This window comes from Leptonychotes weddellii, chromosome 9 (assembly GCF_054177405.1).
Source record: "Leptonychotes weddellii isolate Sample4059 chromosome 9, ASM5417740v2, whole genome shotgun sequence".
Taxonomy (NCBI): Eukaryota; Metazoa; Chordata; class Mammalia; order Carnivora; family Phocidae; genus Leptonychotes; species Leptonychotes weddellii.
In genome coordinates this window covers 47,950,788-47,964,804 of record NC_138377.1, presented here as the reverse complement: position 1 = coordinate 47,964,804, position 14,017 = coordinate 47,950,788, and the positions used below count along the sequence as shown (strand labels likewise).

The 14,017-nt window shown below is 39.3% G+C and overlaps 1 protein-coding gene and 1 pseudogene across 1 annotated transcript; one reads left to right on the top strand and one right to left on the bottom strand.

Moving 5' to 3' along the window:
* Positions 1 to 3,164: 3,164 nt before the first annotated feature.
* On the bottom strand, positions 3,165 to 6,128 carry FSCB (fibrous sheath CABYR binding protein). Its single transcript, XM_081829679.1, has one exon. It carries the CDS (start codon positions 5,719 to 5,721, stop codon positions 3,613 to 3,615), a length of 2,109 nt encoding a protein of 702 aa, XP_081685805.1. The 5' UTR covers positions 5,722 to 6,128; the 3' UTR covers positions 3,165 to 3,612.
* Positions 6,129 to 12,999: 6,871 nt separating this feature from the next.
* Positions 13,000 to 13,905, top strand: LOC145723261 (ran-specific GTPase-activating protein pseudogene; annotated as a pseudogene).
* Positions 13,906 to 14,017: the final 112 nt, after the last annotated feature.

Genomic DNA, 14,017 nt, shown 5'->3' with positions numbered 1-14,017 from the left:
GGAAAAAATATCCAATGGGAAAAAGACTGTCTCTTCAAAAAATGATGTCAAGAAAACTGGACAGCAACAGGCAAAAGAATAAAACTGAACCACTTTCTTTCACCATACACAAAAATAAATTCAAATGGATTAAAAACCTAAATGTGAGACGGGAAACCACAAAAGTCCTTGAAGAAAATACAGGCAGTAATTTTTCTGACATAGCCATAGCTACATTTTTTTGATAGGTGTCCCAAGGCAAGGGAAGCAAAAGCAAAACTAAGCTATTGGAACAACATCAAAATAAATAACTTCTGCAAAGCAAAGGAAACAAGCAACAAAACTAAAAGGCAACCTAGGAAATGTGAGAAGATATTTGCAAATGACATATTCAAAGAGGATTAGTATCCAAAAAATATGTAAAGAACTTATAAAACTCAACACCCAAAAAATGAATAATCCAATTAAACATGGGCAAAACACATGAACAGACATTTCCCCAAAGAAGACATACAGATGGCCAACAGACACATGAAAAGATGCTCAACATCACTTATCAGGGAATTGCAAATCAAAACTACAAGATATCACCTCACACCTGTCAGAATGGCTAAAATCAAAAAGAAACAACAGGTGTTGTGAAGATGTAAAGAAAGGGGAATTCTCATGCACTGTTGGTGGGAATGCAAACTGGTGCAGCCACTCTGGAAAACAGTATGGAGGTTCCTCAAAAAGTTAAAAATAGAACTATCTTATGATCCAGCAATCACATTACTAGGTATTTACCCAAAGAATATAAAAGTACTAATTCAAAAGGATACACGTACCCCGATTGTTATAGCAGCCTTCTTTACAATAGCCAAATTATGGAAACAGCCCAAGTGTCCATCAACTGATAAATGGATAAAGAAGCTGTTATATATATACACACACACACAATGGAATATTAGCCAGAAAAAAGAATGAAACTTGCCATTTGCAATGACATAGATGGAGCTAGAGAGTATTATGCTAAATGAGATAAGTCAGTAAGAAAAAGACAAATACCACATGATTTCATTCATATCTGCAATTTAAGGAACAAAACAATCAAACAAAGGGGGGATAAAAGAGAGAGAGAAACCAAGAAACAGACTCTTAACTATAGAGAACAAACTGATAGTTACTAGAGGGAAGGGGAGAGAGGTGATAGGGATCAAGGAGGGCACTTGTCGTGGTGAGCACCGGGTGTTGTATGGAAGTGTTAAATTATATTATATACCTGAAACTAATATTACACTCTATGTTAACTAACTGGAATTTAAATAAAAACCTTAAAAAATCTAAAATAGAAAAAGAAAACTTCAAATTTAAAAAAAGGCATTTAACTGGATTTAAGTATCCCAGAAAACAAAATAATTTAAGGGATTTGGAAATATCAAAAAAGCAATCCTCATCAAGAAGTCTAGGATAATGTTTCCCAACCTCAAATCTGGCACATATTAAAAAAAAATTGTACTCACAAAAATTTTTATAAAGTTCCAGAAGAAAAATCACTTAAAAATGTCACATGCTCTTATTGTACACACTGTACAGAGGTAATGAAGAATGTGAGAGGGGCGCCTGGGTGGCTCAGTCGTTAAGCGTCTGCCTTCGGCTCAGGTCATGATCCCAGGATCCTGGGATCGAGCCCCGCATCGGGCTCCCTGCTCCGCGGGAAGCCTGCTTCTCCCTCTCCCACTCCCCCTGCTTGTGTTCCCTCTCTCTATCAAATAAATAAAATCTTAAAAAAAAAAAAAAAGAATGTGAGAAACATCTAACAATTATAGGGCATCAAAGTTTAACAAGGTCTGGAATCATCAATCTAGAGTTTTTACTAAACAGGGAAAAACACTAACGAAATTAAATTTTTAAGAGAATAATCTCATTATTTCAGCATATAGTAACTAAACTATAGTATAGCTAAAGAAAATATTTTCCCAAAAGTGGCCATAACCATAGAAACCAAGATGTCATTTATTAACAGACATCTTATATTAATCCATAATTACTCTTTAAAAATGTCAATAGCTTATCCAGTAGTCCCCCATTACCCACAAAGGATACCTTCGGAGATCCCCAGTGAATGCCTGAAATTGTGGATAGTACCAAGTCTTATGTATACTGTTTTTTCCTATTCATACATACCTACAATAAAGTTTAATTTATAAATTAGGCACAGTAAGTGATTAACAACAATAACTAATAATACAATAGAACAATTATAACAATATTCTGTAATAAAAGTTATATGAATATAATCTCTTTCTATTTCAAATATCTTATTGTACTGTACTCACCTTTCTCCTTGTGATGATATGAGAGGATAAAATGCCTACATAATGAGATGAAGTGAAGTGAATGGTGTAGGCATTGTGACGTAGTGTTAGGCTACTACTGACCTTCAAGGAAAGATACATCAGAAGGAAAATATGCTTCTGGACCACAGCTAATTGCAGGTAAGTGAAACTATGGAAAGCAAAACTGCAGGTAAGGGGAGACTACTGTACTACAACTACTCATTCAACTTTATGCAAGTTTCTCTTCATCACAAGTTCAGAGTACAAAAAATGAGCCAAGCTTCCAAAGGATTCATCACATTCCAAGTTGAAATGAAATTAAAACTAAGTAGAAATATGCCCTCAAGGCCATCTAAGTGTACTTTTCTTTATGTTTACACACCTTTTAAAATACTTTATCCAGGCTATCTTCATTAAAAAGAAGGTTTTTACAAAGGAATTAAGTTTCCCTATCCAGATATGGAAATGTAAAACATGCAAGAAGAGAGGGATGAAAACAGGAAAGAAACGCTGGCTTCAGAAGGAATCAAATATAAAGAGAATTAGAGATATTATGTATTATAATAAGGAGAAAAAAAACACATACCTCTAGCTATGTGACTAGAACTCAAGGAATTTAGATGAGAGAACTGCAGCAAAGAAACTGCCTTTTCCACTACAAGCTACATGTAGTGAAAAGAAAATATAGCTATAGAGTATATTTTACCCTTTTCAACAGGGTTTATTATAGAAAGGATATTTTAAGTAATTATTTCAATCAACAACTTACTTTGTTTCCAAATGGGTATTTTATATATGCTAGATTTGAATGAAAATAACACAGTAATTTTAAACCACTAGTTTTTATTGTCCATTTTCCAACCAGTGGTCCATGTCTTGGGGTTTCCTTTTATCTCCCTGTTCACAAAGCTACTTCCAAATGCCTACGCTTTTCTAAAGTGTTTATGTCCCCTAGCTTCTGATTGCTAACTTAGTTAAGACCTGATTACAGCTGAGGAAGAGGCCTCTATTTTATTTCTATATGAAAGACACCCTCCACTTTGAAGGCCGGGACCTGTTCTTTCTTGATATTAGACAAATCTTCAGGGGCAGGATCCAGTTCTAAAGGCTCTTCAAGTTTTTGCTGATCTTCCAAAACCAGTGATTCTAATTTTACCACTGGGACATCTGTTGTCTGGAGATATTGATATTCAGTAGACATATGGTCTACCAAAGCCTCATTTACAGCAATGTGTTCAGATGGTGGAGGCTGAACTTTAGCAAGGACATCTTCTATAGAGATTTGTGTAATAAAGTCCTCTTCAGCTGCTGGAAACTATTTGTCAACAGGGACCATTTCTAAAGTAGTTTCTTCATCTGATGGATGAAGTTCAATGAGGACTCCTCCAGCTGGTGCAGACCAAACTTCAGCTGGGGTATCTTCTTTAGGGACCTCCTCTGCTGGTGGAGACCAAATTTCAGCTGAGGCGTCCTCAGCTGGTGCAGACCAAACTTCAGCTGGGGTATCTTCTTTAGGGACCTCCTCCGCTGGTGGAGACCAAATTTCAGCTGAGGCCTCCTCAATCGGTGGAGACCAAATTTCAGCTGAGGCCTCTTCTGCAGGGCCTGCCTCAGCTGGTAGATACCAAACTTCATCTGGGGCCTCTTCTGCAGGAGCCTCCTCAGCTGGTGGAAACTGTACTTCATCTGGAGCCTCTTCTGCAGGAGCCTCCTCAGCTGATGGAAACTGTACTTCATCTGGAGCCTTTTCTGCAGGAGCCTCCTCAGCTGGTAAAGACCAAATTTCATCTGGAGCCTCTTCTTCAGGGCTCTCATCAGCTGGTGGAGACCAAACTTCACCTTGGGCCTCTTCTGCAGGAGCCTCCTCAGCTGGTGAAGACTGAACTTCAGGAGATGTCTCAGCTGGTGGAAGGTGAACTTCAGTTGGGACCTCTTCTGCTGGGGTCTCCTCAGCTGGTGGAGACTGAACTTCAGGAGATGTCCCAGCTGGTGGAGGCTGAACTTCAGTTGAGGCCTCTTCTGCAGGGGCCTCCTCAGCTGGTGGAGACTGAACTTCAAGAGATGTCTCAGCTGGTGGAGGCCGAACTTCAGTTGAGGCCTCTTCTGCAGGGGCCTCCTCAGCTGGTGGAGACTGAACTTCAGGAGATGTCTCAGCTAGTGGAGGCTGAACTTCAGCTGGGGCCTCTTCAGAGAAGGCCTCCTCAGCTGGTGAAGACTGAACTTCAGCTGGGGCCTCTTCTGCAGGGGCCTCCACAGCTGGTGAAAGCTGAAGTTCTGGGGCCTCTTGTGTAGGAGGCTCTTCAGCTGATAGAGGCTGAACTTCAGCATAAGCCTCTTCTGAAAAAGCCTTTTCAGCAGGGATAGACTCTACTTTAGCAGGGGCCTCTTCTGCAGGAGTCTCCTCAGCTGGGGAAAGCTGTACTTCAATAGAAGCTTCTTCAACTTTTGGAGACTGAACTTCATCAGGAGGCCCTTCTGAAAGAGCCTCTTCACCCAGTGTGGGCTCTACTTTAGCAGGGGCCTCTTCTGCAGGAGCCTCTTCAATTGGTGGAGGCTGAAGTACAGTTGGGGAGTTTTCTGTAGTAGTCTCCTCAGCTGGCAGAGGTTGCACTTCAGCAGAGATCTCTTCTGCAGTGGGAGGCTGTACTTCACCTAGAACATACTGCTCATCTTCTGAAAGTTCCAAAGAACCTTTTTTGCTTTGTTGACCAAATAGAAATCTGCTATGTATCTGCCCAATTGCTTCATCTTTACTTGTTGAGGGTTGCAATTCAGGATGTTCACTAATGAAAAACTTCCCTGAGGATTTACGTTTCTGCACAACTTCATTTGACTTTGAAAAAGAGCTATCTGGCCTGCCAATAACCATTATTTCTGTTTCACTAAAGTACGTCTGCTGTTCCTTGTCCACTTTTTGAGGAATGTTCATCATTGTCCAGTCTCCAGTACAACTAGTCTGCTGAGATCTATCTATTTTGAATTGAACTGAATGTCTGCTTGGTGGAATTTCTACTTCCTGAACACTCTCTGGAAAGTCAGGGACTGCTTCTCCAACAGCAGCTAGCTTTTCTTCAGGTATCACTGTTTCACTAATTGACATGATTTCTTCTTTTTTCTCTTCTACAGTAGCGTCTGTTTGCAGAGATTTATCAGTCATATCCTGTACACGCTTTCTCTTTGTCCAAGTTTGCTGAAGTTGAGAAGATACTCTGAGAGACTCATAGTTGACTTTGCTTCCAGGAATATTACCAATACTAAGGGTAGCTTTAGGGCCAGATGATTGTGATACAGGCAAGTGTTTCTTTTTCTCTGTCACTTCAGTCTGCTGGGATTTGTCTACCATTGGTTGGCTGGGTCGTCTTCTCTTTCGAATTTCTTGTCTCCCTGCTGAGATAGGCTGATCAGGTTCATCACCTTCTTCCATTTCTAAAACTGGTGAATTTCAAACATATTACTCTTCAAGTAATTAATCATCAAGAATCACAAATGTACCAGACAGGTAAGCCTTTGTCTTTCTTCATTAAGTGTTGTTCTGTTGAGCTACCTTAGAAAAAAGTAATTAATAAATTACTGCATTCTGTACTACACTCTTGTTGGATCCCACCTTACTCAGTAAGCATCTCTCTTGTTTAGTCTCTCATATGACTAATCTCACTTCTAGAAGTTTCCCTTAAAGGTCTATGACATCACAGTCAATTCTCCCTACAAGGTTCCATTGGTGGTGTTCCAAGCACATTTTAACTTGGTATAAACACTCATAAACAATGGCTACAAGTGAGAGAGCTACTATTTGAAACATCAAGTTGAAAAAAGCATTTGTCTATCAGAGGAACATCAAGTAAACTCCAGTAATGTTGCTTCCTAATTGTTGAAAGTGTTGTTTTTGAACTTTCAATTCTGTTATTTTCATCCTACTATCAAAGACAGTTATATTGCAGAACTCAGAATGCTGCAGCCTATTTTCAATTGTTGGAGAAAACAAATGATATATGTATGTGGCAATGTTCTATCAAAATGTATACTTACCTGATTTAGAAGAAAGTGAATATTGTTTTAAAAATTTGAGTTCTGAGGTCCATTCCATGTAAACTCCATTCTTCTGTCCTCAGCACTCAGGAACTACAAGAGCCTACTATCTATATTGATAGTAGGATATATATATATATACACTACCTATATATTATATATATGCAAATATGCTACCTATATATATAGCATATTTGCATTCTCAAACAACTTGAGATATTTTTATTTTCAACTATTTCAGAAAATAGTTCCACCCAAAGTTTGCCAAATAAAAGGCAAGGAATACCTAGGGCTACCAGAAGCTGAAAGAAGCAGGCTTCAGAGGGAGAATGGCTCTGCCAATGATTTGGGACTTCAAGCCTCTAGAACTGTGAGAGAATAAAGTTCTGTTGTTTTAACCCAGTATGTGGTACTTTATTACAGCAGTTCTAGGACACTAATACAACATTCTTTCAGAACCCCATATTTCTGATTTCTGCTTGGAATGCTGTACTCCAACTCTTTCTCAATCTCTAGAGCTAGTTTCTTTATTTCTAATTCAGGTCTGGCATTTGGTTTCACACAATATTTGACTCATTTCCATAATCATAAAACCAGAAGGATTTGCTGAAAGGCTTCTACGTGATGATTTGCATTTAATGTTAGCACAAACAAATTTGCAAAGTAGCCCTTAATTTCATTTTTTATTATAATAACTTGGAAAGTTATCATTTAGAAGTGGCAGAGATATTTCAAATCAATGTAAACCAAATATCTAAACTGTGACCTATATTGCTTTGTTCTCAGTATATCAAATAAGGTGAAGTCTGAAAAATGCCCACTGGATATAATAACTATAAGATTATTGGTAATTTTAGTAAGAGCAGTTTCAGTGAAAGGGTGGGGATAGATGCCATAAAATTCTAAAATCTCTGTGAATTAAAAATAAAATTAAAGTGCAATGAAAATCTAGGAAAAATAAGTGCAAACTATCACATAGACAAAGAGCTGTATTTAATATACTAAAAGATTTTAGAAATCAATATAAAGGTAACAATAGAAAAATTAACAAAGGACATGAATAAAAAAATTATAGAAGAAAAATAAGTGAACAATAAATATATAAAAGAGGTCAAGTTCACTTCTAAAATAAAAATTAAAATACCAATGTAACATTAGCAAATATTTATTTTAAAGTTAATACCCCCTAAAAGTGAAAGTATTATTAAATGGATAGCTTCATACATTACTGGCAGAAGTTTGAATCGATACAAACTTTATTCTGGATAATCTGAAAGTAAATATCAAATATTTCTAAAATGTGCATACTATTTGCCCACAATTTTACTTCCAATTCTACTTAATTTTTGGAAATAATTATTACCTCAAAAAATATTTATTGAGTATCTATGTATTCTAGGGACATTGCCAGGTATTGAGGAAACAAGAACACAAAAAGACATTGTTTCCTATCCTTGTGAATCTCACAGTCCATTGGGAGAAACTGAATAAACAAATATAAAAATTGTAAAAAATATTGTTAAGTAGTGAAGAGAAAATATATTTTACCTGGAGTAATAGGACCAAAAGGGTTTTATAGGAGAGACCATCTAATTGAGAAAGCATCCAAGGGAGTAACAATAGAAAGAAAATACTAAAAACTGTAAGAAAAATCTGCTGTGGCAAGAGGAAAGGCTAAGTGAGCAAAGGAAATCATTCATTAGAATATACTGGAAGAAGTAGATAGGGGACTGATGATGCATTGACTTGCAAACTCTAAGTATTGTTATTTTGGATCTAACAATTATAAATATTTATGCACCCAATATCAGAATACCTAAATATACAAAACAAATATGAAGAGATCTGAAGGGATAAGTAGACAACAATACAATAAAAGTAAATGCATCGATTACTCTGCCGTCATTAATGAATAGATAATCCAGATAGAAAATTAATAAGAAAACTTGGCCTTGAACTACACTTTAGATCAGATGGACCTCACAGATGCATATAGAACATTCTTTCCAACAGCAAGAAAATAAACATTCTTCTCTAACACAGACAAAACATTCTTTAGGATAGATCATATGTTATCTGACAAAACAAGTTTTTTAAACATTTGAGAAAACTGAAATCATATCAAGCATCTTTGCTAATCACAATGGTATGAAATTAGAAATCAATTACAAGAAGATAACAGGAAAATTCACAAGTATATGGATGTTAATCAACATATTGCTGAACAACCAACCCCAGGCATAAACATATGGCTACCTGAGAGAACCACCTCCACAACAACATTCACTATCTAACATGTTTACACCAAGCCCTGCCCCCCCACCCCAGGCTTTGGCAGATCTGCCTTTTCTAGTCACACTTGCTTCAGTCCCAAAACTGCAGGTCCTCTACCAAGAAGATTAAAGCAAACCTTGCCAACAAAGCATCTACTGGCCCACACACCGTGCAGGGCCTTGGTCCCCATTGCAGTGGTGGCAGCAGCAGTGGTGGAGACTGCAAGTCTCATTCACAAGCAGGTTGGTGTACACCTTGTTAAAACTGTGTGCCCCATCCCAGCTGGCCCAGCCCCCCTACTATGCTCTTAGCTGGAGTCCATTCAAACCAGGGTCACCAGCCTGGCAGTGTGCAAGCAGCCCTGATAGGGACCGTCACCACTCCAAAGTGAATCCTACCCTGGAGTGAGGGAAGATAACCACACACAGCAGTCACATGGCATCCCCAGCCAGGGGCTGGGAGCAGACAGTTGGTCTGATTATAGGCCCTGCCCACTAATGAGAACATCTCAGTGGAAGACACAGGGAAAGTGCCCTGCAGTTTGGTACTGTTGCCTCTCTGGCAAATGCCTGGTCTGACCCAACTCAAGCCCAAGGGGGTCCCAGACTAGTCCACTAACCAAAAGAAACCAAACACTGCCCACAATAGGCAAAGAGAGACACTGTAGACAAATGGACTGAAAGAAAAAGCAGCCAAGGCAAAACAGCAGGGTGAATGCAACACATACAGGAGATACCCCTGAAGTCCAGCTTCTGGTGAACAGGGGACACTGCATTGGCACTACAGGACCTCTTCCTCATAAGGCCATTGCTTTCAGGAGCGAGAGATATAGCAGACTTTCCTAACACATAGAAACAGACACAGAGAGTTAGACAAAACGAGGAGACAGAGAAATGTCCCAAGTGAAAGAATAAGACAAAACCACAGCAAGAGGCGTAAGCATTTTATTTTATTTTATTTTTAAAGATTTTATTTATTTATTTGACAGAGAGATAGAGAACACAAGCAGGCAGAGTGGCAGGCAGAGGAAGAAGGAGAAGCAGGCTCTCTGCTGAGCAGGATGCCAGATGTGGGGCTAGATCCCAGGATCCGGGATCATGACCTGAGCCAAAGGCAGCTGCTTAACTGACTGAGCCACCCAGGCACCCCAAGGCCTAAGCATTTTTAAATGGATAAAAGTAATTATGCCTGCTAGAGAATTTAAAGTAATGATCATAAAGATACTCACTGGACTTGAAAAAAAAGTGGAGGACATCTGTGAGACCTTTGACAAAGAGATAAAAAATAACCAATAAGAGATGAAGAATACAATACATGAAATTAAAAATACACTAGATGGGGAGAGTCCAAGATGGCAGGGGAGTAGGAGACCTGAGTTTAGTCTGGTCCCAGGAATTCAGCTAGATAGATATCAAATCATTCTGAACACTCTATGAACTCAACCGGAGATCAAAGAAAAGAAAAGCTGCAACATTTTGAATAGAAAAGTGACCACTTTCTGCAAGGTAGGAGGTGCAGAGAAGTGAATCGGAGGCCATATATGGGAACATAGACTGTGGGGGGCGGGAGCCTCTGTCAGCCAGCTATCAGCAAGTGATAGAGCGGCAGAGCACTAAATTGGAAATTTTTAGAAGTCTGCTCCAGTGATGGACATCACTTAGGAGGCTAAGCAGGGGCAGAACCCTAGCTGGAACAGTGTGGTCTCAGGCCCCTCAGAGTCACAGGAAGACCAGGGGTGCCTGTGTGTAACAGAGCTCTCAGGCAACAGAGCAGGGAAACCAGCTACAAAGAGTGAGCCCAGGAGTGGGTTGGTGAGGATGCAGAGAAAGGGAAACCGTCCTACACTATTTGTGGGAATGCAAGCTGGTGCAGCCACTCTGAAAAACAGTTACAAAAAGTAACAAAATGGCAGTATGGAGCTTCCTCAGAAAGTTGAAAATAGAGCTACCCTATGACCCAGCAATTGCACTACTGGATATCTACCCCAAAGATATGAATGTAGTGATCCAAAGAGGCACCTGCACCCCAATGTTTATAGCAGCAATGTCCACAATAGCCAAACTATGCAAAGAGCCCAGATGTCCGTTGACAGATGAATGGATAAAGAAGAGGTGGTAATGGAATATTACACAGTCATCAAAAAATGAAATCTTGCCATTTGCAATGATGTGGATGGAACTAGAGGGTATTATGCTAAGCGAAATAAGTCCACCAGAGAAAGACAATTATCATATGATCTCACTAATATGTGGAATTTAAGAAACAGAGAATGATAGGGGAAGAGAAGAAAAAATAAAACAAGATGAAACCAGAGAGAGAGATAAACCATAAGAGATTCTTAATCATAGGAAACATTCTGAGGATTGCTGGAGGGGAAGGGGGTGGAGGTATGGGGTAACTGGGTGATGCACATTAAGGAAGGCATGTGATGTAATGAGCACTGGGTATTATATAAGACTGATCAAGCACAGGCCTCTACCTCTAAAACCAGTAATTCATTATATGTTAACTGAATTTAAATTTAAAATTTTTAAATAAATAAATTCATACCTACCTACATACATACATACACTAGACAGAATAAGTAGACTAGAAGAGACAGGGAATGAATTAGTGACCTGGAGGACAGAGTAATGGAAAGTAATCAACCTGAGTAGGTGAGAGAGAAAAAATTACGCAAAATCAGAATAGACATAGGGAACACAGTGATTCTATCAAGCATAACATTTGCGTATATGGATCGCAGAAGAAGAGAGAGAAAAGGGGGCAGAAAATTTATTTGAAGAAATAAAAGCTGAAAACTTTCCTAATCTGAGGAGAGAAACATATCCACATCCAGAAGGCACAAAGATTCCCCCCAAAAATCAACCCAAGGAGGTCTACACCAAGACACAGAGTATTTAAATGGCAAAAAATAATGATAAAGAAAAAATTTTTAAAGCAGCAACAGGAGAGAAGACAGTTACATACAATGAAAACCCCATAAGGCTATCAGTGGATTTTTCAACAGAAACTTTGCAGGCAAGAAGAAAGTGGCATGATATATTTAAAGTGCAGAAAGGGAAAAATGTGCAGCAAAGAATACTCTACCCAGCAAAGCTATCATTCAGAATAGAAGGAGAGATAAAGAGTTTCCCAAACAAAAGCTAAAGGAGTTCATGACCACTAAACCAGCCCAACAAGAAATGTTAAAGGGGACTTGTCAAGTGGAAAGTAAAGACCATAAGTCAGAAATGTAGGAAGCACAAAAGCAGTAAAAATAAGTATATCTTAAAATACTTAAAACAAAAATAAGTATATTAGTCCAGGTACACACAAAATAAAAGGTATGACAACACTTACCTAAAATGTGAGGTGAGAGGAGTAAAGAAAATTTCAAATATCAACTTAATATAGACTGCTATATGCAGATGTTATATATAAACTGAATGGTAACCACAAATCAAAACATAGTAATAGATATGCAAAGTATAAAGAGAAAGGAATCCAAATATATTACTAAAGAAAGCTAGCAAACCATAAGAGAAGAGATCAACAGTAGAAAGGATCAGAGAACTATAAAACAACCAGAAAAAGTAACAAAATGGTGGGGCGCCTGGGTGGCTCAGTCGTTAAGCGTCTGCCTTCGGCTCAGGTCATGATCCCAGGGTCCTGGGATCGAGTCCCACGTTGGGCTTCCCTGCTCAGTGGGAAGCCTGCTTCTCCCTCTCCCACTCCCCCTGCTTGTGTTCCCTCTCTCACTGTCTCTCTCTGTCAAATAAATAAATAAAATCTTTAAAAAAAAGTAACAAAATGGCAATAAATACATACCTACCAATAATTACTTTGAATATAAATGGACTAAACACTCCAATCAAAAGACATAGGGTGATAGAATGGATTTAAAAACAAGACCAATTTATATGCTATATATAAGAGATAATTTCAGGCCTACTTACATTGAAAGTAAGGGAATGGAGAAATATTTATCATGCAAATGGATGTCAAAAGAAAGCCAGGGAAGCAATGGGTACACCAGTTAAAATACACATTAAAACAAAGACCGTAACAAGAGACAAAGAAGGATATTATATAAAGGGGACAATCTAACAAGACGATATAATAATTGTAAAAGTTTATGTACCCAACGTGGGAGCACTCAAATACATAAAACAGTTAATAGCAAACATAAAGGAACTCACTGATACTACTACAATAATAATAGGGGACTTTAACACCCCATTTACATCAATGAATAGATGATCCAAACAAAATCAACAAGGAAAGAGGGTCTTTGAATGACACACTCGACCACATGGATTCCACAGATATATCCAGAACATTCCATTTTAAAGGTACAGAATACACAATCTTTTTAAGTGCGCATGGAACATTCTTTAGAATAGATTACATAATAGGCCACAAAACAAGTTTCAATAAATTCAACAAGATCAAAGTCACACCATGCATCTTTTCTGACCACAATGCTATCAAACTAGAAGTCAACCACAAGAAAAACTCTGGAAAGAGCACAAATACATAAAGGTTAAATAACATGCTACTAAGCAATGAATGGGTCAGCCAAGAAACCCAAGAGGAAATTTAAAATACATGGATAGAAATCAAAATGAAAACACAACCATCGTTGGGTCACGGGGTGGAGGGAAGAGCGGGAGGGTGGGAGGCGCTGGGGCCACAGGCGGAGGAGAGGAGCTACGACCAGCCGCTGAGGGGACGCCGAGCAAGCGACTACCAGCCAACCAAGCCGCCGCCGCTGCCGCACCCCCATGGCGTCTCTAAGGACACCCATGAGGACCATGACACCTCTACTGAGAATGCAGATGAGTCCAACCACGATCCCCAGTTTGAGCCTATAGTTTCTCTTCCCAAGCAGGAAATTAAAACACTGGAAGAAGATGAAGAACTTTCTAAAATGCAGGCAAAGCTATTCCGATTCGCTTCAGAGAATGATCTCCCAGAATGGAAGGAACGAGGCACTGCTGATGTCAAGCTTCTGAAGCATAAGGAGAAAGGGACCATCCACCTCCTCATGAGGAGGGACAAGACCCTGAAGATATGCGCCAACCATTATATTACGCGGATGATGGAACTGAAGCCGATCGCGGGCAGTGACCGTGCCTGGGTCTGGAACACCCACGCTGACTTTGTCGACGAGTGCCCCAAGCCAGAGCTGCTGGCCATCCGCTTCCTAAATGCTGAAAATGCACAGAAATTCAAAACGAAGTTTGAAGAATGCAGGAAAGAGATCGAGGAGAGAGAAAAGAAAGGGTTGGGCAAAAACGATGATGCCGAGAAGGTGACAAGCTAGAAGCTCTCTCCGCGAAGGAGGAGCCAAGGAGTCGGAAGATGCCAAGAGCAAGGCTGGAGCAGAGGAGGAGCAATAAGCCACCTCCCCTTGACTTCTCTTCCTTCCGTTCTTT